This window comes from Thalassophryne amazonica, chromosome 12 (assembly GCF_902500255.1).
Source record: "Thalassophryne amazonica chromosome 12, fThaAma1.1, whole genome shotgun sequence".
Taxonomy (NCBI): Eukaryota; Metazoa; Chordata; class Actinopteri; order Batrachoidiformes; family Batrachoididae; genus Thalassophryne; species Thalassophryne amazonica.
Genome location: NC_047114.1, coordinates 80,268,368 through 80,295,404, shown reverse-complemented (window position 1 = coordinate 80,295,404; position 27,037 = coordinate 80,268,368). Strand labels below are relative to the sequence as shown.

The window sequence follows — 27,037 nt, the reverse complement described above, 5'->3', positions numbered from 1 at the left end:
GACATCCTCCGAGGCCGGTGATTCCATAATTTTTGCCAGGGGTTGTAGTATGGCTCTTTCGCCGCCATGTTTGTTTCTGTGGAGACAGCGGTAAGCTTCTTCTACCCCTCCAAACAGAGTGTGCATCCAGATTCACTCCGTTTGGAGGGGTTTGTAGCCCTCCGCCTTACTCCAAAAAGAGAATTGAGACACCCCTCTGTCTCTCGTGCCGGCGCAAAACGGAGGGGAAGGGGTAAGGGGAAGGGCCAAGGGGTAGAATTGAGATTCAGCCTAAGTGTAAGTATATATATATATATATGGTAAAATAATAGCAAAGGATAGAAATGCCTGCTTCATTTTATCTGTCGTGCATTCAATTTATACTGTTTCATGAAACCGATGTGTCAGATCATATATACAGATGGCACTGGTGCACTGGCTATTTAAAGAATGTGGGCACTGTGTGTGAAAATAACAACTACATGGTTTGGAAAATAGTAATGACACTAGTCATGATGCTGGACACTGCTCGGTACCAAGTGGAAGACAGGGGGCCCAAAGTGTAATTTACCATTTGACTTATTTATTCCAATATTTTTGCTTACCTAAATGTGGATGGTCGAGTGCAAAAGGTGCTATGTTGTATATTGCATCTCAATGTAAATACCAAGAAATAAACAGCTGACATTCCAAAGTCTTTGAGTGTGTGATGCAGATGGAAAAGCGCTATATAAATGCAGTCCATTTACCATTTTGTGGGCAGGGTGTTGGGTAGGGTTGGTGCCTTTGTTGATGAGGAAAGGTTTACTGACCTTGACTTTGTGGATGATGCTGTGATCTTTGTGGAATCGATGGATGGTCTGATTGCAGTACTTTTGAAGATGTGTGAAGAATTTGAGTGTCTGGGATTGGGATTATCCTAGATCAAGACTCAGATCCAGGCTTTCAGTGAGTTCCTGGACTTGGCCATCAGAAGTCTATGCATATGTGTTGAAAGGGTTGAACCTGTTAAGACATTTACTTGTCTTTTCAAAGGTGTCCATGCCTCTGGGACCTCAGCCTTTGAGATTAAAGCCCCCGTCACACATAGCAAGCATGTGCCAGAAGTATGCCCGATACGGCAAATATTGCCATAATCTGATGCAGTCGGGAGGAAAAGAGGAGTGGGCAGCAGTGTTGGAGCGCAGACAGACTGCCTTGTCCACACCTGTCAGATTGCATCCAGAGCATATGTAGATGACACAGACTGCTGTCAGATGGCCATAAAAGGCGCTGCAGACTGCCCGATCTCGAAATGTCTGGATGGCAGACTGAAGCGCTGTTTTCTTTATGTGCACGTGCACTCTGCACACATGCATTCTGCGCACATGTGTGGGGCTGTAATTATTATTTAGCCATGTGTACGTGTGTGTATGCATAATGCTACATGGGACACTAAGTGCACGAGTGGGACACACATGCACACACCTGCCACTGTACAGCTTTGCTCCAAAGTTTGCTGGCAGTTGGGTCATGCAGTATCCTCAGATGGCGCGCCTTTCCAGGGAACTTTCTTTTTACTTGTTTGCCCACTTCAGGAGCACAACTCAACTCTGGACACCGCGATGGTTGGGTGATCACATGGAATTAATTATTTTGTTTTGGGTGAGAGGATTTTAACTGCTGGCCACTGTCTTGGCTTCATGTCGACGTCCGCGCTGTGAAACACTCCTGGACCGCTGTTGGAGGTGAGATTCATGTTTATTAATGATGTAACTGCCTGGCACAAGTTCCATGTTATATCTCCTCCAGAGTTAGAAAGTGAACATTTATTACAGCGTGAGATCCGTTCAGCGCCGAGCCTGATGCATGCCGTGACGTGTTACTGCGCACCACAGAGAGGCACAGCTGCCCATGTTATGATGGAGACAATAGTTCACATTATTTACGTCACCCATGGGAAGGAATGGACAAATATCTTTACTGTAAGGTCTATTGTGGATATAACAGACTGTTCAGATTTGTGGCGGCGTGCGTGACCGTGTGACACATTTCTCTGGGCATGAGTGTTGAAGACCCTAGTGGCTGGAAAAGGCCAAGATGATGTCTGAATTTCACTTGGCTGTAGCAGATAGACAATATCCTCCTCACCAAAGTAACCATGTTTTCTTTTTGGATAGTTACCATTCAAGTCCCAAGGTGGTTCCATGGTATGGTCAACATATTCTCACTCTTAACTCATCACATTTTCATGCAAAGGGTATATTTTGACAGAGTGCATATATATGTGTTGAATTGGGTAGCCAGCCCCTTCTGGTCATGTAGTGACACATGGAGAAATGCTAACCCTAACCTTAACCATGACCATAACCATTACCTAAACATAAATGAATGTTCTCTGGTGGCATGGAAATCAAGCAGTGATTTCTGCTTGTTATCAGAGGGAAATGGCGCTGCTGTAAAAAAAAAAACCTATTTCACCACTAAATGATATGAAGAGACTACTCATCACATGGTGTTAAGAGGAACTGACTACACTGAAAAAGAGAATAGTTGAACCAACTTTAAAAAGTGTTACAGTTGGTAAAACCTGAATGAATTAAGTTGTTTGAACTTAAGTTTGCAAGTTAGATCAATTCTAAGTTCAGACAACTTAATTCATTCGGGTTTTACCTATTATAATGCTTTTTAAAGTTGGTTCAACTATTTTCTTTTTTCAGTGTAAGTATCAAAATGTGATGAGTTGGGAGTGAGAATGTGTAAGCATGGAATATATAGTGGTGTGTCACAAATTAATGCTCCCAGACCTGCCCTGACCTTCTAAACTGTGTTTGCATATCCATATTTTGATCTCAAACCAAATGTCTTCAGTATATTCCAAAAACAGATTACCTTTTTTTAGTGGATTTGGCGGAGACTTGTATGGAATAGCCACTTGAAATTTACTTTAAAATTCATACACGTTCACTACTAAATAATCATGCCCTCAATTACCCCCCCCCCCCCAACAAAAAAACCTCTGGTTCCGCCAGTGTTTACAGTCTATTATAAATACAGTATACTTTAAAATTCTGAAGTATGGGTATTGAACTCAATATCATTTCAAGATTAAACACTGAAATCTGATCATATATTTCATATGGCAGGAAAATAAAACTACAATTTTTTTTTCTTACCCCATTAACAGCATTCCTTTACAGCATGACTCGTGCGTGTGCGAGCACGTGCTCCTGTCAGAAATCATTTACAATTAAGTAGCTTCTGCTTATAAAAGAAACACATAAACTGGAGAGTGGCAATTTAATCTATGCTGACTAATCTTTACTGGGGTGAAAATGATCACAGATGGTTCACATTGACCATTGCCTTAAATTAGTCTCATTGCAACCCACAGTGGTTCTTCTTGCAGCAGCACTGAATCATTGATCCAAAAATGTTCTTCAGGCCAACAGATTTTGTAATAATCACAAATATAGAATCCCTGCATGTTGAACTCCTGACATTGAAACACAGCACTCATTGCCTGCCTCCTCTTCTGTCTGCAGCCCATGGGATCAGAGCGGATGGAAATGCGAAAGAGGCAGATGTCGGTGCAGCAGGAGTCGGCAACGGGGGGAACTGCACCGGCCCAGCAGGGCCAGCCGGGCCAAGCCAACCCTCGGGGCTCAAACGCATGTTGCTTCTGCTGGTGTTGTTGCTGTAGCTGCTCCTGGTAGGTCTTGAAACCAACTCAACTTGAAACCTCACTTATTGTGCTCAGTATAACGAACATCACAGCACAGCTTGAGCTGCTGTGGCCCCACCTGTGTGTTCTATCTCACTGAAAGCTTTCCACGTAATCTGTGGACATTTATATAGTGGGTTTTGCTATTGCAATTTAAAAAACAAAACTCCGCAATGTAAACTAACTCTCTGCCTGAATGCATCTGCTCAGCACTGCATCACATGCAGCTTACGTAAGATTTAAAATTATCTGCACTTCAGTATGTTAGATAAGGTCAAAGGAAACCAGAGTGATTTCAGAAAGAGACAGATCCACGTGAATCTATGAGTCAGGATCATTTCACGAGAATTCGTCGACATTAGTAAGGGGATGTCCCACAGTGACACCTTACCATTGTACCAAAATAAATAAATAAATAAATAAAAAAAAGACAATTAGATCAATGGTGCTTTGAGTTACAAACCTTGACACAATTACAACAGCCTCATTCATCATCTTTGCAGTTTCTAATCAGGTTCACAAGCTTCGAATGGAATCAGCACTGCCACAGCTTATCAGGCACTTCTGAAATACATACCTCAGCCACAGCTCGAAACACAGCTCGAAACACGTTCTTGCAAAATTAAAGTCTAAAAAAGTCCACAGGTGGTTCCAGCGGTGATTAATAGGAGTTCTTGGGTGTGTGTGTGTGTGTGTGTGTGTGTGTGTGTGTGTGTGTATCAGTGGCGGCTGCTGGTCTGTCAAAGAGGGGATGCTCATTGTCGGCTTACATCATAAAATTTGTCAATTTATTTCTATGTACATTCAAATATGTATAATGGTCATAACAGTCCCTAGTTGCACAAGCATTTCACAATTTATATCTCCATTACATACAGTATTTTATGATGGCACAATTACCATGTGGTTAGTGCACTTGGTTTCAGTGCAGAAGGCTCCCAGTTCAAACCCCACCCCTGCCACATTTCTCCATGTAATGTGGAGATGCGTCAAGAATGGGCATCCGGCATAAAACCTGTGCCAGAATCAACACTGCAGGTCCACCTTGGATCTGCTGTGGCCACCCCGAGTGAAAACAAGGGAATAGCTGAAGAGACTTACTTTTACAAGACTATTATTAATGGTTTTTAAACAAAAATATCATCAGAAATTTCAAGAAGCACATGGAACCTTTATTATTAAACATACATAACAGAGCCTGTTTCCTGACATTGTTCAATGCAAATGTTATTTTAAAGATTGGCCAGCAGATGTCGCTATATGTAATTGTATCAAAGTTTCAAAACACTGAACCATTGCTTCAGTTTCTCCGTCACTAAATTTCATGAATAAAATACATCAGCAACCACTAATTATTACCACATATGCCCGGATAGACTTATAATTATGAATTCTTTGATGTTGTGTTACAAACCGGGACATTAATTAACGTGCGATGACTTTTAAATAGTGAAGAATGAAGCAGAGATTAACTCACCGAGATCTTCTCACATAATATCTAATCCAGTGTGCATCTCTGTGCAGCTTTAAAACAGACTGATTTATAGCTCAGCAAAACAATTTAAAAATGCATAAATACGAGGTCTCTTAGATAATAAACCGACCCTTTTATTATTTTTTTTAACTATATGGATTTGAATGACATGCGATTACACCAATCATGCTTGAACCCTCGTGCGCATGCGTGAGTTTTTTCACGCATGTCGGTGACGTCATTTCCCTGTGGGCAGGCCTTGAGTGAGATGTGGTCCCGCCCTCTCGGCTGAATTCCTTTGTTTCACATGCTGCTCGAGACGGCGCGCGTTGCTTTATCAAAATTTTTTCTGGACCTGTGAGGAATATCCGAGTGGACACTATTCGAGAAATTAAGCTGGTTTTCTGTGAAAGTTTAACGGCTGATGAGAGATTATGGGGTGTTTCTGTCGGTGTAAGGACTTCCCACGGAGCGGGACGTCCTGCAGCGCTTCCAGGCGATGTCGTCGGCCTGTTTCGAGCTGAAAACATCCTAATTTAAGGCTTAATTCACCCAGGACATCGTGAGAGAACAGAGAAGATTCAGAAGAGGCCGGCATGAGGAATTTATGCGGACATTCCACTGTTTAAGGACATTTTTTTAATGAAAGACGTACGCGCAAATTCGCCGAGTCGTTTCCGTGACGACTCGGCAAATCTGTGTGCGCCGCGACAGGAAAAACACCTCCGTGTTGAAAACCATTTGTAGAATTCAGGCGGCTTTTAATGGCTTTCAACAAGTGAGTAACTGAGAAATTGTTTAACAGCTTGGGCATGTTCCAACTTGCCCGTTAAGATTTCCAACGGAGGTGTTTTTCCTGCCGCGACCCCCCGCGGTCGGGTCCAGCCCGACATGCGACTCTGCCTGCACGTTCTTTCATTACAAAATGACCGTTAACAATGGAATGTCCGAATAAACTCCTCATGCCGACTTCTTCTGAAAGTTCTCTGTTCTCTGACGACTTACTGCGTCAACAGAGCCTGAAATGTGGAAGTTTTCAACTTGAAACGGCGAGACGCTGCTGCCTCGAAGCACAGATCGCCGTCAGGCACCGTGGACCGTCCTTAAAGCGACACTACCAGACCAAAATCTCTCATCAGCCGTTAAAATTTTTACCGAAAACCAGCTGAATTTATTTAATGGTGTCCACTCAGTTGTGCCTTACAGTTTTGAAAACATTTTTATCAAACAAAGCAACAGTCTCTGAGCCATTCCTAAACAATGAAAAAAATCGACGAGCGGGTGGACGACTCCTCACTCAAAGACTGCCCACAGGCGAATGACGTAACCGACAGGCGTGAAAAAACTCTCGCATGCCCACGAGGGTTCAAGCATGTCTGATGTAATCACACGTGATTCAAATCCATATGGTTTTTGAAAAAAATAATAAGGTCGGATACTTTTCTAATAGACCTCGTATAGCTGTCAATCAAAACAGGATTCAGCCTTCCGAATTATCGTCCAATCATTGTGCAGAACTTCAGCATCCAGGCCCGTCCACAGCTCCATTCACCCCCAGAGACACTCAGCGTTCGGGGGCGGGACAAAATTGTGGCTTTATCCAATGACTGTCATGTTTCGTGGCAATGAAAAAACCTTTCCAGGCAGTCCCATTGAAGTGAACGGACGCTCGGCTTCTACAGGAAAATGCATTGACCACAGTAGCTGATAAGTAGCTGATTCTCTCTCTCTCTCTCTCTCTCTCTCTCTATATATATATATATATATATATATCTCCATTAAATTACATTACAATTCAATGTATTAGTATATTTAAAGCTAGGGTAGGTAACTCTGTTCAGAAACACTTTTTGTTATATTGGGTGAAATGGTCCATCTATCCTAACTGTAGTCAATATATTATGTATTCAGAAAAAGGAATGAAAAAAATTCTGATTCCGGTAGCAGCTCTAGGATTGACAAACCTCCAGCCAGTATAAGCCCCGCGGTGCGCTCTGAAAAAACCAATCAGATGCCTTCATGTCTAGTTCTTCCAGCTTGCGTCACCAGGCTCAACGCCCCCCTCTGTCCCTTCCTCCTCCGCGCGTGCACACTCATCTCGTTTCACCGAAGAAGTTCACTTCGGTACAATGGCAGAGGGAATACAGCTGAAACTACCACTTCCACTGTTACATTTTGGCTCACCCCCGATAGAAAGCCAAGGAAAAGAAAGCCGGAGGCTGAAAAGGCTGCGATGAAAAAGGCTCGGGATAAAGCAAGAGGTCAGAGGAGAGTCAACATCGGTGCAGCATTTTCTCAGTGGAACAACTGAGGCATCTGAACATTACTATTGTACTTTTAAAAAGAAAACATTACAATAAGAGTTTACTTAAGGCCTCCTGAGCACGTACGTCATCATGATGATTCCACCCACTGTGATCCCAGATGGACGCCGTTCTTCGTTCTACCGTCTGCCATGCACTCTGCACCGGACACTGTGTATATAAAATAATTATTTCGTGTCAGATTAACCATTTTCTCTGCAAATTGGCTGTTGAAAACGGCTGTAGTCACTTCCTGAATCAGACAGGACCACTCCAGCTTCAGCGGTTCACACGCACGTGCGCGCCTAAGAAGCTACAAAAAGCATTTTGAGCTGTCTAAAAAGGTAATTATTTGTCATGTTTACATTGTCATGGCTTGGTAAAACAGTTGTGTTCTTTCCTTCTTGTGTGCAGCTGTTAAAGTGTGTTGATGAGAGATTTAACATCTCGTTAGAATTGTTCAGACGAGCTGCGCTCTGATGCAACCCGCTGACGTCACCACTCGCTCTGTTCACTTCTTTACTCCACTTGACGAGCTGTACGTCATGTTGGCGATTAGATCGCGCCACGTAGCACGGCATTTATGCGTGAAACATTTTTTTGAACATTTCAAAATTCTCTGTGCACAATAGCACGCACTGGCGCCCCTCTCACGTTCAGTCTGAACCTCTTAAAGACGAGTTTACTCTACAGCACCACAAAGTCCATCCAGATGGGGTCCATATCCCATGGTGTGGTAACGGGTGGTGTGGGTGTGGGCTGTCTGGCGAAAAAGGCTTTGGCTTCTGGTACCCTAGTAGATCCAATCTTGGCAGTTTGGTCACACCTACGCTCCATGAAGAGGCCACCCTGGCTAACGTCTGGCTCTGGTGAAGGGGGTTAGCTGGGACTCTGCATAGCCTTGTATTGGCAGCCCAGCTAGGTGAAGGACAACAGTGATTTCAAACCCCCAGCCATGGGTCAAATGGTGAATGGGGGTAGCTGGGTGTCCGTGTAGCCATGCAAGGCAGCTCAGCTAGGTGAAGGGAAACACTGATTTTAAACCCGTAGTCACTGACGCATTAGGCGTTAGTCCTGTATGACAGCGGCCGTCCCGACAGAGGCTGCATCCAGTGGACTGCATCCATCCATCTTCCTCATGATGCCATGGGTGTGCACCTGTCGGACGAGAGAGTGTAGTCGGAACTGTGCGTCTTCAGCTACACTTTAAACAACAGCACAGGCAAAGTTGTGTGTTTTGACGGTATGCAGTTTTGAGTGGGATATGGAGTTGGAAAGCCCACCAGTGATGGACGAGTGGTGACGGCGTCAAGCAATGGTTCTGCTGGAAGACGTTAGCCACAAGTCTACACAGTGGTGGTTGAAGGCATTGGTCGTGTGCGTTTGACAGAGCAGCCCTATTTAGGGATGGTGCTACTCTCCCCAGTCTGGGGAGGGGCCTAGAAAAGGTGGCCCAAAAATTGCAGATGCACCATCACACCGGGCGGCTAGCCGCGGCCATCGGTGAACCACCATTTTGCGGTCGAAAGAAGACAAAATTGAATTTGAAGTTTGGTGCGTGGAATGTTCGTACATTGAATGATGACTGTGATATGGTTGTGATACGTAAAACAGTGCTTGTGGGCCTCGAGTTGAAACGCTATGGCATTGACATCGCCGGCCTAAGTGAAACAAGACTACCGGATTCTGGTAGCCTACACGAACCAACATCTGGATACACATTCTTCTTGTCTGGCCTACCAGCAGAAGTGTGACGTCAGTACGGCATGGCCATAGTAATGAAGGACCACATCGCGGCACATCTGGAGTCTTCTCCCCGAGCTATAAACAAGTGGCTGATAATGGTACATATCCCTCTGCAGCATGGCCGTTTCCTCACAGTCATTAGCGCGTACGCCTACTATGACGACGTCGGAGGCCAACAAGAAGGAGTTTTATGCTACACTAGATCGTGCCATCTGCGACACGCCCGCTGCCAGGAAGCTTATGATCCTCGGTGACTTCAATGCCCGAGTGGGTCAGGAATCCTATCTCTGGCCTGAACAGCTAGGAAAGCATGGCATGGCATTGTGAATGATGACTCGATAGGGCAGTTACATCAGCGCTCGGTCATTGAGGGTGCAACCACACTCCAACTGTGTTGGAGTTCGAGGATGCAATTAAAGCTCTTAAGAGCGGGAAGTCTCCAGGTGAGGATGGCCTACCACCAGAAGTGTTCACACATGGTGGACATGAAGTGGTGCGTGCACTCCACAGACTGTTTGACAAGATATGGGAAAGAGGCGAAGTTCCTCAACAGTTTAAGGATGCGACAATCATTACCATCTTCAAGAATAAGGGGAGCTGTGCCGAGTGTGGCAACTACAGAGGTATCTCGCTGCTTGCTGTTTCTGGAAAAATTCTCGTGAAAATCATCCAGCGTCGCATTGTTGAGAACTTTTTGGGCTCTGTGTCAGAATCGCAGTGTGGGTTCAGAGCAGCAAGAAGCACGATTGCTATGATCTTCACCGCACGACAACTCCAGGAGAAATGTGTTGAACAAAATGTTGGCCTGTACACTGTTTTCATCGACCTCACAAAGGCCTTTGACACAGTGAACCATGAAGCATTATGGACTGTACTAAGGAGACTTGGCTGTCCGGAGAAACTATTTACGGTGACACAAAAACTCCATGATGGCATGATGGCCCATGGCAGCATCAATGGAAAGGAAAACGACAAGTTTCCAGTCAGCACTGGTGTGAAACAAGGCTGCGTCATTGCTCCAATCCTTTTTGTTTTGTTCTTTTCGGCAAGGCTCAACGAGGTGCTGACAGATAATGAGGACGGCGTGTACGTTCGTGTTCGCATGGATGGTGGCTTGTTCAACCTATCTTGGCTACGTGCGAAGTCGAAGACCTATATCAGGCTGGTTCGTGATCTGCTCTTCGCAGATGATTGCGGTCTGTTCGCCCATTCAGAGCAGGCTCTACAGCGACTCATGAACGCATTTGCATCTGCTGCTACAAGCTACGGTCTCACAATCTCTGTGAAGAAAACTGAGGTGATGTACCAACCACCACCGGATTGCGTGCAGCAGGAAAGCCCGTCAATATTACTCAATGGAGAGGTTTTGAAGACAACGGAAGCCTTCACGTATCTTGGGTCTGTGTTGATGTCAGATGCTCGAGTGGATAAGGATGTCGAAAACCGCATCTTGAAAGCTAGTTAATCTTTTGGCAGGTTGCGTGAGAGAGTCTGGTCAAGTCATAACATCACGACAGATAAGATTGTTATAAGTGTCCTACTATATGCATCCAAAACATGGACACTGTACGCGAAACACATACGCGACATGAATCGGTTCAATCAACGATGCATGCGAACAATTCTTAAAATCGACTGGCGGGACCATGTGACTGACGACGAAGTATGCACACGATGTAAATTACCAGAGATGGCCGTGCTTTTGAAAAGTCAACTGCTTTTGAAAAAAAGAGAGGCCTACTGGATTGAAACATTACAAACTTTGGCACCTAAGGGGCTTAATGATAAACTGATTCTCAATATCTTTTTATGACATTTTTCTATTATAGTCCTATAGTACACGCTCCATTTCCTCTGTCTAGCTTATTTATTGAGGCAGGTCTCTTGACAAGTGTGTATGTGTGTATGCATATTGAGCTGTCTTATATATCCATGTTTTTATGTATGTAATACGTTTCATTGTGGTATATAGGTATATATCTATTTTGTATACATTATTGTATGAGTTTTATGGACGTGTATATTAAAAAGGTTATGTTTTTTCTATGACAACATCCTGTGACGTAATCAGCCACACCCTATTTAAGATGGCTTTTCATTCATGGAAATTTTTTGCCTGATGATGGCCATTGGCCGAAATGTTGCTTGATTAAATTCACCTTTGTGTTGCAAGTGTGGCAGTGTGCGAGAGTTTTTTTGTTTTCTTGTTTAGTAGCTTTTGTGCCTTCTCTGACGCACCTGTCGTCAATGGATGTGCGAAGTGATTTCTCTTTTTTTACGAAAAGTTGACTGCTGAAATGGACAGGACACATTATCAGGATGGACGAGCACCGCCTATCGAAATCTCTGCTCTACGGAGAACTTGCTATTGGAAAGCGCAATACCGGACGACTAAGATTGCGCTACAAGGACACCACCAAGGCCGCTGTAAAGGAATGTCAAATCGACGATGTTGAAACAGCTGTGCTCGATCGAGTTAAATAGCGTGAGAGAGTTAGGATAGGCACCGAACTCATGCAGAAGCAAAGGATTGAAGCAAGAAGACAAAAGTGCCTGTGCAGAAAGAATCTGGATGAAGCAAAGCAGGCCGGTTACGGGTGAGCCACATGTGGTAGGCCCTGCAGAGGCCGTGCTGGTCTGTTGGCGCACACAAGATTGAAGCATCATGCCGCAGAACTTCACAACTGACGATGGCCGAATTGGCCCTACGTGCCAACACTCTACAGCACGACACAGGTCATGCTAGTGCGTGAGTCAAAGGCACGCTCATGTCAGGGGGCCTTTACAGGTGAACGAGACATGAGGTAGCTTGGTCAGTGCCGAAGTCGGCTCTCTTCTGCCCCGCTGAGCCCCACAGTCAGATGCACTTTCAAGTTTGTGGGGGCGTGGCTTTGGACGGAGCACTGACAAGGTAGGGGGGAGGGGGTGAAACCTAGAGGAGGTGCTACTTTCAAATCTTCGTATCTCTTTTGCTAGCTCTCCACTCAATTCTAGCTTTAATAGAAAAATATCATTCTAAATCTAAAATCAAATTAAAAAAATCTGAATCCACTATTGTTAATCTGCTTAACAGTCCGTTATCAATTTTCACAGGTTTTCTTAACTACAGTGGCCAGCCAAAACAAAGGGAGTGTGGACTCAGCGTGTTCCATTGGCCTTACATTGGGAAGCTCCGGATGAGAGAGACAGAGAATAAAGATGTTTGCTTTTGAACATAGCAGCTATCAGACAATCAGAAAATAACAGTTTGTCTTATTTGTAAAATTCTGTGCATTTGTGCACTCTCTCTCTCTCTCTCTCTCTCTCTCACACACACACACACACACACATTCACTGCATATGTCACTGACTCAGCCACCTCCCTCTCTTTAATTTTCTGCAGCTGCTAAAGTGATAGAAAATCCTTTCTGCTGGGTTGTGTGGACTAGTGACAATATTACTTGAGCTTTATAATGTAACTGCTGCCAAACAATCAGAAAATAACAGTTTATTGCTCTGATGTAGTAAATTGTTCTCACAGAATTCTGTTGTTTTGAAGTGTTACAATAAATGACATATTTTGTTTCCCATTTAAACAATTGAATTTTGTAGGATTATATGACATCACAAGATTAAGTAGATACAAGCTTTCTTTTTTAATTATCAACCAATAACACTGGTGAAAGAGGTACAAAAAAATGAGATTTTCATCATCGTGTCCCTTACATGTCTGTCGCATCATTAGGAATGAAGACCGGGATGAGAGGAACCGAAAGGCATCGTATGATGTTAAGGAAGGGACCGCAGACTGTGAAGACTGGTCAGTGCTCTAAGATCCAAATCTGTGTGTCGGTTGTAGTTCATCTAAAACCTCTATAGTTAGATTGCCATTTCTTCAGGCAACATGCAAAAATTTCTGAAGATGTGCAGTAAAATGTTTTTTTTTAAGCACAGTATAAATGCAAACATTAGTATTCTAGCATCGCATTACGTGATGCTCAGAGTTTTCATGCTAAAAAGAACATGAATGTATTACTTTTGCGTGTACAGTATGTATTTACGAGGGGCGAATGAAAAGTGTTGAGCCCGACCAAGAAGAATCCACAGCTGAATTAATGGAATGATTTATTTTTCAACATAATCTCCATGTACGTCCACACACTTTTTCCAGCATCTAATACTGTTCTCATAGAAAGTCTTATCCTGGAGCTCAAGGAAGTCAAGTGATATATACTGATATATCATTGTCAGTATTATAATGAGTTCCAGCAAGGTGTCTTTTCATGTTTATCAATCAATCAATCAATCAACTTTTTTTCTTATATAGCGCCAAATCACAACAAACAGTTGCCCCAAGGCGCTCCATATTGTAAGGCAAGGCCATACAATAATTATGAAAAACCCCCAACGGTCAAAACGACCCCCTATGAGCAAGCACTTGGCCACAGTGGGAAGGAAAAACTCCCTTTTAACAGGAAGAAACCTCCAGCAGAACCAGGCTCAGGGAGGGGCAGTCTTCTGCTGAGACTGGTTGGGGCTGAGGGAAAGAACCAGGAAAAAGACATGCCGAGAAGGGGGGCAGAGATCGATCACTAATGATTAAATGCAGAGTGATGCATACGGAGCAAAAAGAGAAAGAAACAGTGCATCATTGGAACCCCCCCACAGTCTACGTCTAAAGCAACATAACCAAGGGATGGTCCAGGGTCACCCGATCCAGCCCTAACTATAAGCCTTAGCGAAAAGGAAAGTTTTAAGCCTAATCTTAAAAGTAGAGAGGGTATCTGTCTCCCTGATCTGAATTGGGAGCTGGTTCCACAGGAGAGGAGCCTGAAAGCTGAAGGCTCTGCCTCCCATTCTACTCTTACAAACCCTAGGAACTACAAGTAAGCCCACAGTCTGAGAGCGAAGCGCTCTAATGGGGTAATATGGTACTACGAGGTCCCTAAAATAAGATGGGACCTGATTATTCAAAACCTTATAAGTAAGAAGAAGAATTTTAAATTCTATTCTAGAATTAACAGGAAGCCAATGAAGAGAGGCCAACACGGGTGAGATATGCTCTCTCCTGCTAGTCCCCGTCAGTACTCTAGCTGCAGCATTCTGAACCAACTGAAGGCTTTTTAGGGAACTTTTAGGACAACCTGATAATAATGAATTACAATAGTCCAGCCTAGAGGAAATAAATGCATGAATTAGTTTTCAGCATCACTCTGAGACAAGACCTTTCTGATTTTAGAGATATTGCGTAAATGCATTGCGTTTAGAAACATATAGACGTCTGAATGAGACAAATCAGGGGAATAAGGTGGGTGTGGAACAAGTCTGAAGCCACATTCATGAATAAGGCCCCATTGATGGCCTGTCACTTCTGGAGATAGTCCACCATTATGATGGATAATGGATATGGTGATAATGGACTCCAGTCCAAAGTGATAGACCCAGATCTCTTCTATGATCATGAAGCAGTGCATAAAGTTATTTGGACCTGCCTCAAAAAAATATTCTCAATGGACATCTGGAAACTTGGGTGTTTCTGATCAAACCTGAGAAAGTTTCGTCATTCCCAGTTTTTACATCTCAGCTGAATGAACTGTGTCCTGGGAAGTGCCTTCAATACTGGCTATGTGACACTCACTTACTGTTCCATCAGCAAGGACCATATCCTGGATCATACAGTTGTATGCAAAAGTTTGGGCACTCCTGATAATTAGTATTTACAGAAAGTGTGCAATAATTATTTCAACAAAATTGGGCAGGTACATAAATTTGGGCACCTTTGTCATTTTATTGATTTGGATATTTTATGATTTGAAAGGCTTAAATACAAAACTAAAGATCAAATGACAGTGGCAGTGGAAAATCTTTTGGAATGTATCACAATTGAAATATGTATGGAAAAAGGTAAAAATATAATTATTAGCTGTATATATAGAGCTCCGAGCTCTAAGACTGAATAATTTCAAAACTGGATAGAGAAGTGCTTTTCACAGATGGGTAGTAAATGACTATTTGTCTGTGGAGTTATAAATATTGATCTGTTAAATCCATATCAGCATAAAGTGACAGAGGATTTCATCAATACCGTCACAGTTTAAATTTACGTATATCCAAAAATTACTAGGTCTTCAAGAATAACGTAACATTCAGCTACACTCATTGATAATATATTTACTAATGATATTGACACCAAAACATTAAGTGGCTTACTGATCAATGATATTGGTGATCACTTAACAATTTTATAGTAACTGGTCTGAATTTAAAAATAAAATGTAATGAGAAAATACAATATTGTAAACAGCTGCAATCTGAAGAAGCTATCACTGCCTTAAGAAATGATTTACTTTTGCAGGATTGGAAGTCCATTTACACAGAGCATGTTGCTAATTTAGCATATTCCGAATTTGAAAACATATTTCTCAATATATACAACAAAAATTGTGCAGTTATACAGTACAGTGCAAATAATAAATATAGGGCATACCCATGGATAACAAAAGAGCTGCAAAAGGCTTGTAAGAAGAAAAATATGCTATACAGAGAGTTCATTAAAAGTAAATCAAGAGAGTCAGAGATTTTATATATAAGGAATATAAAAATAAATTAATAACTATTATGCAGAATTGTAAAAAAATCATACTTTGGAAAAATACTAAAGATAAATAAAACAATATAAAGGAAACATGGAAAATACTGTAGTATTATAGCAAATAAACCCAAATCAAAGAACTACCCAACATACTTTACTTATAATAGCAAAGATGAATAGAACATGAACTAAGTAGTGAATGATTTTGGGCCAGAGTTGGCAGCTGACATTCCACACAGCACATGGGAAAATAACCAATTAATTGATAGAAATCCACATACAATGTTTCTTGGCCCAGTTGATGAAAGGGAAATTATTAAGACAGTCAGTACATGTAAAAGCAAAAAGTAAACTGATCATAATGATGTACATATGTCTTAAGTATATATGTCGCAAGTACAAGCGGGCGAGATGAGTTTCCTCCGCAGGGTGGCTGGGCGCTCCCTTAGAGATCGGGTGAGGAGCTTGGTCACTCGGGAGGAGCTCGGAGTCAAGCTACTGCTCCTCCACATCGAAAGGAGTCAGTTCAGGTGGCTCGGGCATCTTTTCCGGATGCCCCCTGGACGCCTCGCTGGAGAGGTGTTCCGGGCACATCCCACTGGGAGGAGGCCCCGGGGAAGACCCAGGACACGCTGGAGGGACTACATCTCTCGGCTGGCTTGGGAACGCCTTGGGGTTCCCCCGGAGGAGCTGGGGGAGGTGTGTGTGGATCGGGAGGTCTGTGCGGCTTTGCTTGAGCTGCTGCCCCTGCGACCCGACTCCGGATAAAGCGGAAGAAAATGGATGGATGTCTTAAGTAAAGCAAATAATTACTAAAATTGCCAAACCATTAACATATATATTTAATAAATAATTTCAAACTGGAATTGTCCCAAATGGTATGACAGTGGCAAAAGTGATACCTTTATTCAAATCTGGTGACAAACATCTTTTTACTCATTACAGGCCTGTGTCTTTATTGTCACAATTTTCAAAGATATTGGAAAAACTTTACAATAGCAGCTTGGATAAACTGACCCAACTTGCTTTATGACTGTCAGTATGGTTTTAGAGCAAAAAGGTCCACTGCAGTGGCGCTGCTCAATGCAATAGAAGAGATCAATAAACAAGTGGACCAAAGTGAAATAGTAATAGGTTTATTTATTGACCTTAGAAAGACTTTTGACACAATCAATCACAACATATTTCAAAAGATGGAACTGTATGGGATCAGAGGAGTGGCTCTGAATTGGATTAAAAGCTATTTAGAAAACCGGAAGCAGTTTGTTAAACTTGGGGACTGCTGTTCTTCGTATTTGGACATCGTTTGTGGGGTTCCTCAAGGTTCTGTGTTGGGACCAAAGTTATTTATTTTGTACATTAACGATTTATGTAGAGTTTCGTATGTTTAGAGCAGTTCTCTTTGCAGATGACACAAACCTGTTTTGTTCAGGAGATAATTTGCAACAATTATTATCTGATTTAGGAACAGAAATGATAAAGTTGAAGAGTTGGTTTGATATGAAGAAACTGTCATTAAATTGGTCCAAAACTAAAATATTATTTGGAAATCATAAAAAAGACGCCCAAATACAGTTAAATATAGAAGGGGTAAACATGGAATGAGTCAAAGCGAACAAGTTGTTAGGTGTGATTATTGATGAAAGAATCAACTGGAAAGCTCATATTCAGCATATTCAAAAGAAAGTATCAAAAAGTATTGCAGTTTTAAATAAGGCTAAGCACATTCTTGATGGCAAATCACTACATACTCTGTATTGCGCATTGATTGCACCTTACCTGACGTATTGTGCAGAAGTCTAGGGCAATAACTATAAAACTACAGTGCAACCATTATTCATCCTTCAAAAAAGAGCATCTTCTACAATGCAGGGTATCGTGATCATAGCAATCCATTGTTCATTAAATCGAAAATATTAAAACTCTATGATATGATAATGTTCAAGATTGTTCAATTGATGTACAAAGTGAAAAATAAGCAATTGCCATTTATAATTCAAGATTGTTTACACAAAGAGAAGGACTATATAATTTAAGGGTTTTGTATCATTTTAAAGTTGTGGGTGCTCGGACGACCAGGAAATGCTTCTGTGTTTCCATTTGTGGCCCCCAAAAATGGAATAATCTACCTGAGGAACTCAGTGTCCACATATTAACCGGTTCAAATATTTATATAAAGAAATGGTGTTCTCTGGATATGTATCTGATGAAACAGGATGAGTTTGTGTGTTGATGAGTTTGTGTGTTGTATGAAGAATCTGATACACTTGAATCCTTACTACTGAAAATAGCCCGGTTTAATTTGACTGTACGGAGGGGTGTAGGCGTTGATAAGCGTTGCTTCTGCCTATGCCTTTTGGGTGCTGTGTACATTGTTTTCTTTCTTTTAACTACTTTGTCTATGAGTTTTGTTTGTGTACAAGTGATTTTTGTTAAGCATATATGTGCCTAATAAATTCAAATTCAATTCAATTCAGTACAATTAGCACTAATTATTGGAACACAAAATTGGTTTGTAAGCTCATTGACCCTTGACCTTGTTACACAGGTGAATCCAATCTTGAGAAAGGGTATTTAAGGTGGCCATTTACAAATGTTTCCCCTCTTTGCATCTCTTCTAATGTGTGGCAACATGGGAGCCTCTAAACAACTCTCAAATGACCTGAAAACAAAGATTGTACCACATCATGGTTTAGGGGAAGGATACAAAAAGCTATCTCAGAGATTTCAGCTGTCAGTTTCCACTGTGAGGAACATAGTGAGGAAATGGAAGACCGTAGGCACAGTACTAGTTAAGGCCCAAATTGGCAGGCTAAGAAAAATCTCAGATAAGGAGAAGCGAAGGATGGTGAGAACAGTCATAGTCAACCCACAGACCAGCTCTAAAGACTTATAACATGATCTTGCTGCAGATAGTGTCTCTGTGCATTGTTCAGCTATGCAGCATACTTTGCACAAAGAGATGCTGTAATGCAGAGGAAGCCTTTTCTGCATACACACCACAAACAGTCGCTTGAGGTATGCTAAAGCACATTTGGACAAGCCAGCTTCATTTTGGAATAAGGTGCTGTGGACTGATGAAACTAAAATTGAGTTATTTGGACATAACAAGGGGCGGTATGCATGGCCGAAAAAGAACACAGCATTCCAAGAAAATCACTTGCTACCTACAGTAAAATGTGGAGGTGATTCCATCATGCTGTGTGGCTGTGTGGCCAGTGCAGGTACTGGGAATCCTGTTAAAGTTGAGGGTCACATGGATTCCAGTCAATATCAGCAGATTCTTGAGAACAGTGTTCATGAATCAGTGACAAAGTTGAAGTTGCGTCGGGCTGGATCTTTCAACAAGACAACAACCCTAAATACTGCTCAAAATCAAGTAAGGCATTCATGCAGAGGAACAAGTACAACATTCTGAAATGGCCATCTCAGTCCCCAGACCTGAATATTACTGAAAATCTGTGGTGTGATTTTAAGCGGGCTGACCATGCTTGGAAACCAGCAAACCTGAGATGTTTTGTAAAGAATGGGCCTTCAACCAGAATCCAGACTCTCATTTGAAGTTATAGAAAGCATTCCTGGAGGCTGTTATTTCTGCAAAGGAGGACCTACTAAATATTGTCTTTTTTCTGTTGGGGTGCACCTGCCTAATTTTGTTTAAAGAATTATTGCACACTTTTTGTAAATCCTACAAACTTCATTTCACTTCCCAAATTTCACTGTGTTTGTCTGCTATATGATATACACTCAACAAAAATATAAACGCAACACTTTTGGTTTTGCTCCCATTTTATGTGAGATGAACTCAAAGATCTAAAACTTTTTCCACATACACAATATCACCATTTCTCTCAAATATTGTTCACAAACCAGTCTAAATCTGTGATAGTGAGCACTTCTCCTTTGCTGAGATAATCCATCCCACCTCACAGGTGTGCCATATCAAGATGCTGATTAGACACCATGATTAGTGCACAGGTGTGCCTTAGACTGTCCACAATAAAAGGCCACTCTGAAAGGTGCAGTTTTATCACACAGCACAATGCCACAGATGTCGCAAGATTTGAGGGAGCGTGCAATTGGCATGCTGACAGCAGGAATGTCAACCAGAGCTGTTGCTCGTGTATTGAATGTTCATTTCTCTACCATAAGCCGTCTCCAAAGGCGTTTCAGAGAATTTGGCAGTACATCCAACCAGCCTCACAACCGCAGACCACGTGTAACCACACCAGCCCAGGACCTCCACATCCAGCATGTTCACCTCCAAGATTGTCTGAGACCAGCCACTCAGACAGCTGCTGGAACAATCGGTTTGCATAACCAAAGAATTTCTGCACAAACTGTCAGAAACCGTCTCAGGGAAGCTCATCTGCATGCTCGTCGTCCTCATCAGGCTCTCGACCTGACTCCAGTTCATCGTCGTAACCGACTTGAGTGGGCAAATGCTCACATTGACTGCCGTTTGGCACGTTGGAGAGGTGTTCTCTTCACGGATGATGCGAAGGAGATGTGTTGCACTGCATGAGGCAAATGGTGGTCACACCAGATACTGACTGGTATCCCCCCCCCCAATAAAACAAAACTGCACCTTTCAGAGTGGCCTTTTATCGTGGGCAGTCTAAGGCACACCTGTGCACTAATCATGGTGTCTAATCAGCATCTTAATATGGCACACCTATGAGGTGGGATGGATTATCTCAGCAAAGGAGAAGTGCTCACTATCACAGATTTAGACTGGTTTGTGAACAATATTTGAGGGAAATGGTGATATTGTGTATGTGGAAAAAGTTTAGATCTTTGAGTTCATCTCATACAAAATGGGAGCAAAACCAAAAGTGTTGCGTTTATATTTTTGTTGAGTATATTTAACTGAAAATGCTGATCCAAACAACCAATGATTTATAAAGGAAAATCATGGAAATCATCAGGGGTGACCAAACTTTTGCATACAACTGTATTGGTCGAGGTGGCAGGTCTGGGTCGTCCTCATCTTGCTCCATCTTCGACACTTGCTCTGCATCTCTTGAATTTGGTCGACCACCATTTGACTGTAGCATAAGACGGGGCATCTTCCCCTAATGTCACTACCATGTCCTCATGGATGTCCTTTGGAGACATTCCCTTTTTACTGTGAGATCCTGAATCACAGCACATTCACCAGCTTTGTCCATTTTGTCGATGTGACACACCCCTACTCACTTCACTAAAATATTGTGTCTCCAACATTACACCTAGACAGTCAAAATTTCCCATTTTCTCAAGAGAAATGTTGGTTGCTCAGAACACAAAAGATGGAAAACCACACCCTACTTTTTTCTGGGTCAGGCTCAAAACTTTTCAATCACCCCTCTTAAGTACATGTATTTTTTAAGCACGTTCTAAATCTTGTTGCTCATAATGGAGGTTCTCAGCTTATGCTGATGTTAGGTGCAATTCTAGCGCCTTGACATCACACCTCGCTAGCGCCAAGCCAAATATACAACACATTATATAATGACTGTAACTTTACTGGAACAAGGAAACAGTGCTGAAACACCACAACAGCATTTACCAATTGGAACTGGACTAAATACAAGTAATTTAGAAGGACCTTGGAACATGTTTCTCAGTATTTTCCTAATAATTGCTCTCAGGAAAGACTAATGCGTCAACAGATTATAGCCAAATGTAATGGCCGTAATCATAATATAGTTTATTTTTCAACTCATATTTTCAGAAATACTATGACTACAGAAACCTAGTAAAATGGTTAGCTATTGTTATTTGTAAGGTTTTATATACTTCATTAATTTAATTTAATAAATTTGGTGAAATATACATTTTAAGAATTTTTATTTGGGGAATTTCAGGTAGAATAAAGTAGATTTTTTTGCATGGCAATTGTGCTAGGAGTAACAGGAAGACAGAGGATGGGAAGGAGAAGACCCATAGTAGCCAGTAAACCAGTATTGATCACTATGCCTAGTATTTATATTTGTGTATTTATATTATATTTGCAGAGTGTTTTTTTTTTTTTTTATTTTCACTTTTGATACTCTGTGTGCTTCTTACCCTGTGTGCTGCCATACAATACTGCTGGAACCTCAATTTCCCTGAGGGAGTCTTCTCAAAGGATCAATAAAGTTCTATCTAATCTAATCTAATCTTGTTGTAACATGAAGTCACACTGATAAATGTTTAAATGAATGTGCTCACTCCTTTAATTTCTACACTCTCTATAGTCCAAAGCCCACGTTGGAGGACGTGCAGTCTTGGGGACAGTCGTTTGATAAGCTGATGTGTTGCCCAGCGGGGAGGAACTCCTTCAGACAGTTTCTTCGCACTGAATTCAGTGAGGAGAATATGCTCTTCTGGCTCGCCTGTGAGGAGTTTAGCAAAGAGACCAATAAGAGCGCCACAGAGGAGAAAGCTCGGGTCATCTACGAGGACTACATCTCCATTCTCTCACCTAAAGAGGTCGGACTGCTCTTTATGTTATTCCTTTACCTCTTTGCTGAGGAGGTTTTCATTGCAGTTTGTTCGTCTGTCTGTCAGTTAGTGAGTTTGTCAAATGTTTTGGTATGGATTCAGATTGAGGGGAGACACTTATCCCGACCTTACCATTGATCTTTGATCACTCATCCTAATTCCTTTGATTATGTAATCAGGATTACTAATTCATTTGTTTATTTGTTCAGGGTCAAAGGTCAGGGTCTGTCTCTTGATTACAATTTCTTTGATCCTGTTTACTCCCCCTCTAGCTGCCACCTTATCGTGGTGGGGGAGTTTGCGTACCCGGATGATCCTAGGAGCTATGTTGTCGGGGGCTTTGTGCCCCTTGTAGGGTCTCCCAAGGCAAATAGGCAAATAGTCAGAACCTTCATGACCAGTAAAAGATCAAGGACCGAGATGTCGCCCGGTATGATGGAGCCGGGGCCCCACCCTGGAGCCAGGCCTGGGGTTGGGGCTCGCGCGCGAGCGCCTGGTGGTCGGGCCTTAGCCCATGGGGCCCGGCCGGGCTCAGCCCGAAAGAGCGACGTGGGCCCACCCTCCTGTGGGTTCACCACCTGCGGGTTCACCACCTGCAGAGGGGGCCATAGGGGTCGGGTGCAGAGAGGATTGGGTGGCGGTCGAGGGCGGGTGGCCCGGCGGCCCGGTCCATGCTCACAGCCCCTGGTTGTTGGGATGTGGAATGTCACCTTGCTGGGGGGAAGGAGCCTGAGCTTGTGAGAGAGGTTGAGAGATACTGACTAGAGATAGTCAGGCTCACCTCCACGCACAGCGTGGACTCTGGTACCCAACTCCTGGAGAGGGCCTGGACACTTCATTTTTCTGGTGTTGCCCACGGGGAGACGCGGAGAGCTGGGGTCGCATTGCTTATTGCTCCCCAGCTCAGTCGCCATGTGTTGGGTTTCACTCCAGTGAACGAGAGGGTCGCATCCCTACGCCTTCGGGTCAGGGACAGGTGTCTCACTGTTGTCTCGGCCTATGGGCCAAGCGGCAGTGTAGAGTACCTGACCTTCTTGGAGTCCCTGGGAGGGGTACTAGATAGCGCTCTGACTGGGGACTCCATTGTTTTCCTGGGGGATTTTCAACGCCCACGTGGGCGGCGACAGTGAGACCTGGAGGGGGGTGATTGGGAAGCACAGCCTCCCCGATCTGAACCCGAGTGGTGTTAAGTTGTTGGACTTCTGTGCTAGTCACAGTTTGTCCATCACGAACACCATGTTCGAGCACAAGGGTGTCCATAAGTGCACGTGGCACCAGGACACCCTGAGCCGGAGGTCGATGATTGACTTTATAGTCGTATCATCTGACCTTTGGCCACGTGTCTCGGACACTCGAGTGAAGAGAGGGGCAGAGCTGTCGACCGATCACCACCCGGTGGTGAGTTGGATCCGCTGGGAGGGGAGGAAGCCGGTCAGACCTGGAAGGCCCAAACGTATCATGAGGGTCTGCTGGGAATGACTGGCGGAACCCTCTGTCAGCGAGGTCTTCAACTCCCTCCGGGAAAGCTTCTCCCACATCCCAGGGGAGGCTGGAGACATGGAGTCTGAGTGGACCATGTTCTCCACCTCCATTGTTGATGTGGCCGCTCGTAGCTGTGGTCGCAAAGTCTCTGGTGCCTGTCGTGGCGGCAATCCGCAAACCCGGTGGTGGACGCCAGAAGTAAGGGATGCCGTCAAGCTGAAGAAGGAGTCCTACTTATCTTTGTTGGTAGGTGGGATCCCGGAGGCAGCTGACAAGTACCGGCAGGCCAAGCGTGCCACAGCCTGTGCGGTCACAGAGGCAAAAACTCGGGTCTGGGAGGAGTTCGGGGAGGCCATGGAGGAGGACTATCGGTCGGCCTCGAAGAGATTCTGGCAAACCGTCCGACGTCAGGAGGCGGAAGCAGCTCTCCACCAGCACTTGTTTACGGTGCGGGTGGGGAGCTGTTGACCCTGACTGGGGATGTTGTTGGGCGGTTGGAAGGAATACTTCGAGGATCTCCTCAATTCCCATTGTCACGTCTCCGGAGAGGAAGCAGAGACTGGGACTCAGAGGCGGACTCGTCCATTACCCAGGCCAAATGTCACCGAGGTGGTTAGAAGCTCCCTCGGTGGCAAGGCTCCTGGGGTGGATGAAATCCGTCCTGAGTACCTTAAGTCTCTGGATGTGTGGGACTGTCTTGGCTCGACACGCCGTCTGCATACATCGCGTATGCAATCGGGGACAGTGCCTCTGGATTGGCAGACCGGGGTGGTGGTCCCTCTGTTTAAGAAGGGGGACCGGAGGGTGTGTTCCAACTATAGGGGGATCACACTCCTCAGCCTCCCCGGTAAGGTCTATTCCAGAGTACTGGAGAGGAGAATTCGACCGATGGTCGAACCTCGGATTCAGGAGGAGCAGTGTGGTTTTTGTCCTGGTCGCAGCACACTGGACCAGCTCTACACGCTCCATCGGGTGCTTGAGGTTCATGGGAGTTCACCCAACCAGTCTAACCAGGGCTGTCCGGTCCCTGTACGACCGCAGCAGGAGCTTGGTTCGCATTGCCGGTAGTAAGTCAAACCTGTTTCCAGTGCACGTTGGCCTCCACCAGGGCTGCCCTTTGTCACCGGTTCTATTCATTATTTTTATGGACAGAATTTCTAGGTGCAGCCAGGGTGTAGAGGGGGTCTGGTTTGGGAACCACAGAATCTCGTCTCTGCTGTTTGCGGACGATGTGGTTCTGTTGGCTTCGTCAAATCAGGACCTTCAGCATGCACTGGGGCGGTTTGCAGCCGAGTGTGAAGCGTCCGGGATGAAAATCAGCACCTCCAAATCCGAGGCCATGGTTCTCGACCGGAAAAAGGTGCTTTGCCCTCTTCAGATCGGTGGAGTGTCCTTGCCTCAAGTGGAGGAGTTTAAGTATCTCGGGGTCTTGTTCACAAGCGAAGGAAAGATGGAGCGTGAGATTGACAGATGGATCGGTGCAGCATCTGCAGTGATGCGGTCGCTGTATCGGACCGTCGTGGTGAAGAGAGAGCTGAGCAGGGGGACAAGCCTCTCGATTTACTGATCGATCTATGTTCCAACCCTCACCTATGGTCATGAGATTTGGCTCATGACCGAAAGAACAAGATCGCGAGTACAAGCGTCCGAGATGAGTTTCCTCCGCAGGGTGGCTGGGCACTCCCTTAGAGATAAGATGAGGAGCTCGGTCACTCGGGAGGAGCTTGGAATTGAGCCGCTGCTCCTCCATGTCGAAAGGAGCAAGCTGAGGTGGCTCGGGCATCTTTTCCGGGTGCCCCCTGGATCTGGGGTCAGGATCAAAGGTCAGTGATGAGAATTAAGGATCAGTAACACACATACAGTGGTCAGGAACAAGAATCCGGATAAAATTTCAGCATTAAGGATCAATGCTCATGATCAAAGAGCCAGATAAAATAAGACTGATCAGGATAAAAGCTCTGTGATGAAGATCAAAGTTCAGTGGTCATAATTAAAAGTCAGGATCAAGCATCAGAAATCAAATACGAGTGATCAATAACGAGGATCAGGATCAAAGGTCAGCAACCAGGATGAAAGCTCATATCAAAGATAAGGAATAAAGATGACAGATCAGGATAAAAGCTTTGTGATCAGGATCAAGGGTCAGGATCAAGTATCAGCAGTCACATATGAGTTATCAAGAACAAGGATCAGGATCAAAGGTCAGTAATCAGGATCAAAGGTCATATCAAAGATCAGAATAAAAGATGACTGATCAAGATCAAAGCTTGATAATTGGATTAAAGGTTAATGATGGAAATTAAAGCTCAGGATCAAAGGTCAGCAATCAGGATCTAAGAAAGGTGGAGAAGAGATCAAATGCCCACTCACAATGAAGAAGAAAGAGAGAGAAAATTTTCATCAGAGAAGTAAGGAGATGTGTTGTACCTTCCTTTTGTGCTCTTCTAGTTGAAACAGTGTTGATTTTTCATCTCACTGGCATCGACATTAGTGAATTTCTGAACAACTCGTGAGTGAAATTGTCCCTTTTCTTGACATTCAGGTGAGTCTGGACTCCCGTGTGCGTGAGGCCATCAACAGGAACATGCCAGAACCAACGTCCCACACGTTTGACGATGCCCAGCTGCAGATCTACACACTAATGCAAAGAGACTCATATCCCCGCTACATGAACTCCCCGGCTTACAAAAACCTGCTCAACACTCTGTCAGAGCAGTCCCCCGAATCTTAGGGTGGTGACGACCTGTGATATTCTCACTCTTTACCCTCCCTCATTTTTTATTTTCAGGGTTTTTTCTTTTGTTTTTTTCTGTGTTCAGTGTAGGATTACATAAACCAGGTTTGGGCCTGGTGCCTCCCAGGGATCTCAGCACTATTGTGATCTGCACCTGACAGAAGACACTCAGGTCTCAAAATCTCCCGAGGGCTCGACATCACAAGTACTGCTACAGATCAACATAGCAAAACACTCCAAAGGAATATGAATACGTTTTAGTTTTTTTTTTCATTTTGATAGAAATAATCTATTTTATTTGTGTTCAGAGTTTTTTATGGTCTGTTGTTTTGTATGATTGTTTGGGGCGGAAATTATTCCCTCTGTACAGTAGACTATATATTTATGAGTTTGTAAATAGTAAAAATGGAATTTGGGGGTATTTTATGTGGAGACACCTGGTTCTATTTACTGCGTATGAAAATCAAAGCTCAAGTCAGAGGCTCCGTTCTGGCTCGACTTGCAGGCAGCTTTGTGGGGTTCTGTATGAGTTACATTTCATGACCCAACCTCACACTTTCTTACCTGTGACAGGTGA

General features: G+C 43.7%; 1 protein-coding gene across 2 annotated transcripts in view; it reads left to right on the top strand.

Annotated features, from left to right (window-relative positions):
• rgs20 (regulator of G protein signaling 20) overlaps positions 1-26,636 on the top strand; it is a 69,132-nt gene extending 42,496 nt beyond the window's left edge. For both annotated transcript variants that reach the window (XM_034183096.1, XM_034183095.1), the window contains exons 2-5: positions 3,504-3,670; positions 12,930-13,004; positions 21,998-22,232; positions 26,269-26,636. In XM_034183096.1, coding sequence (XP_034038987.1) covers positions 3,504-3,670; positions 12,930-13,004; positions 21,998-22,232; positions 26,269-26,457 — 666 coding nt within the window. In that variant the 3' untranslated portion in view covers positions 26,458-26,636. The remainder of the gene's footprint in view (positions 1-3,503; positions 3,671-12,929; positions 13,005-21,997; positions 22,233-26,268) is intronic.
• The last annotated feature ends 401 nt before the right edge of the window (positions 26,637-27,037 follow it).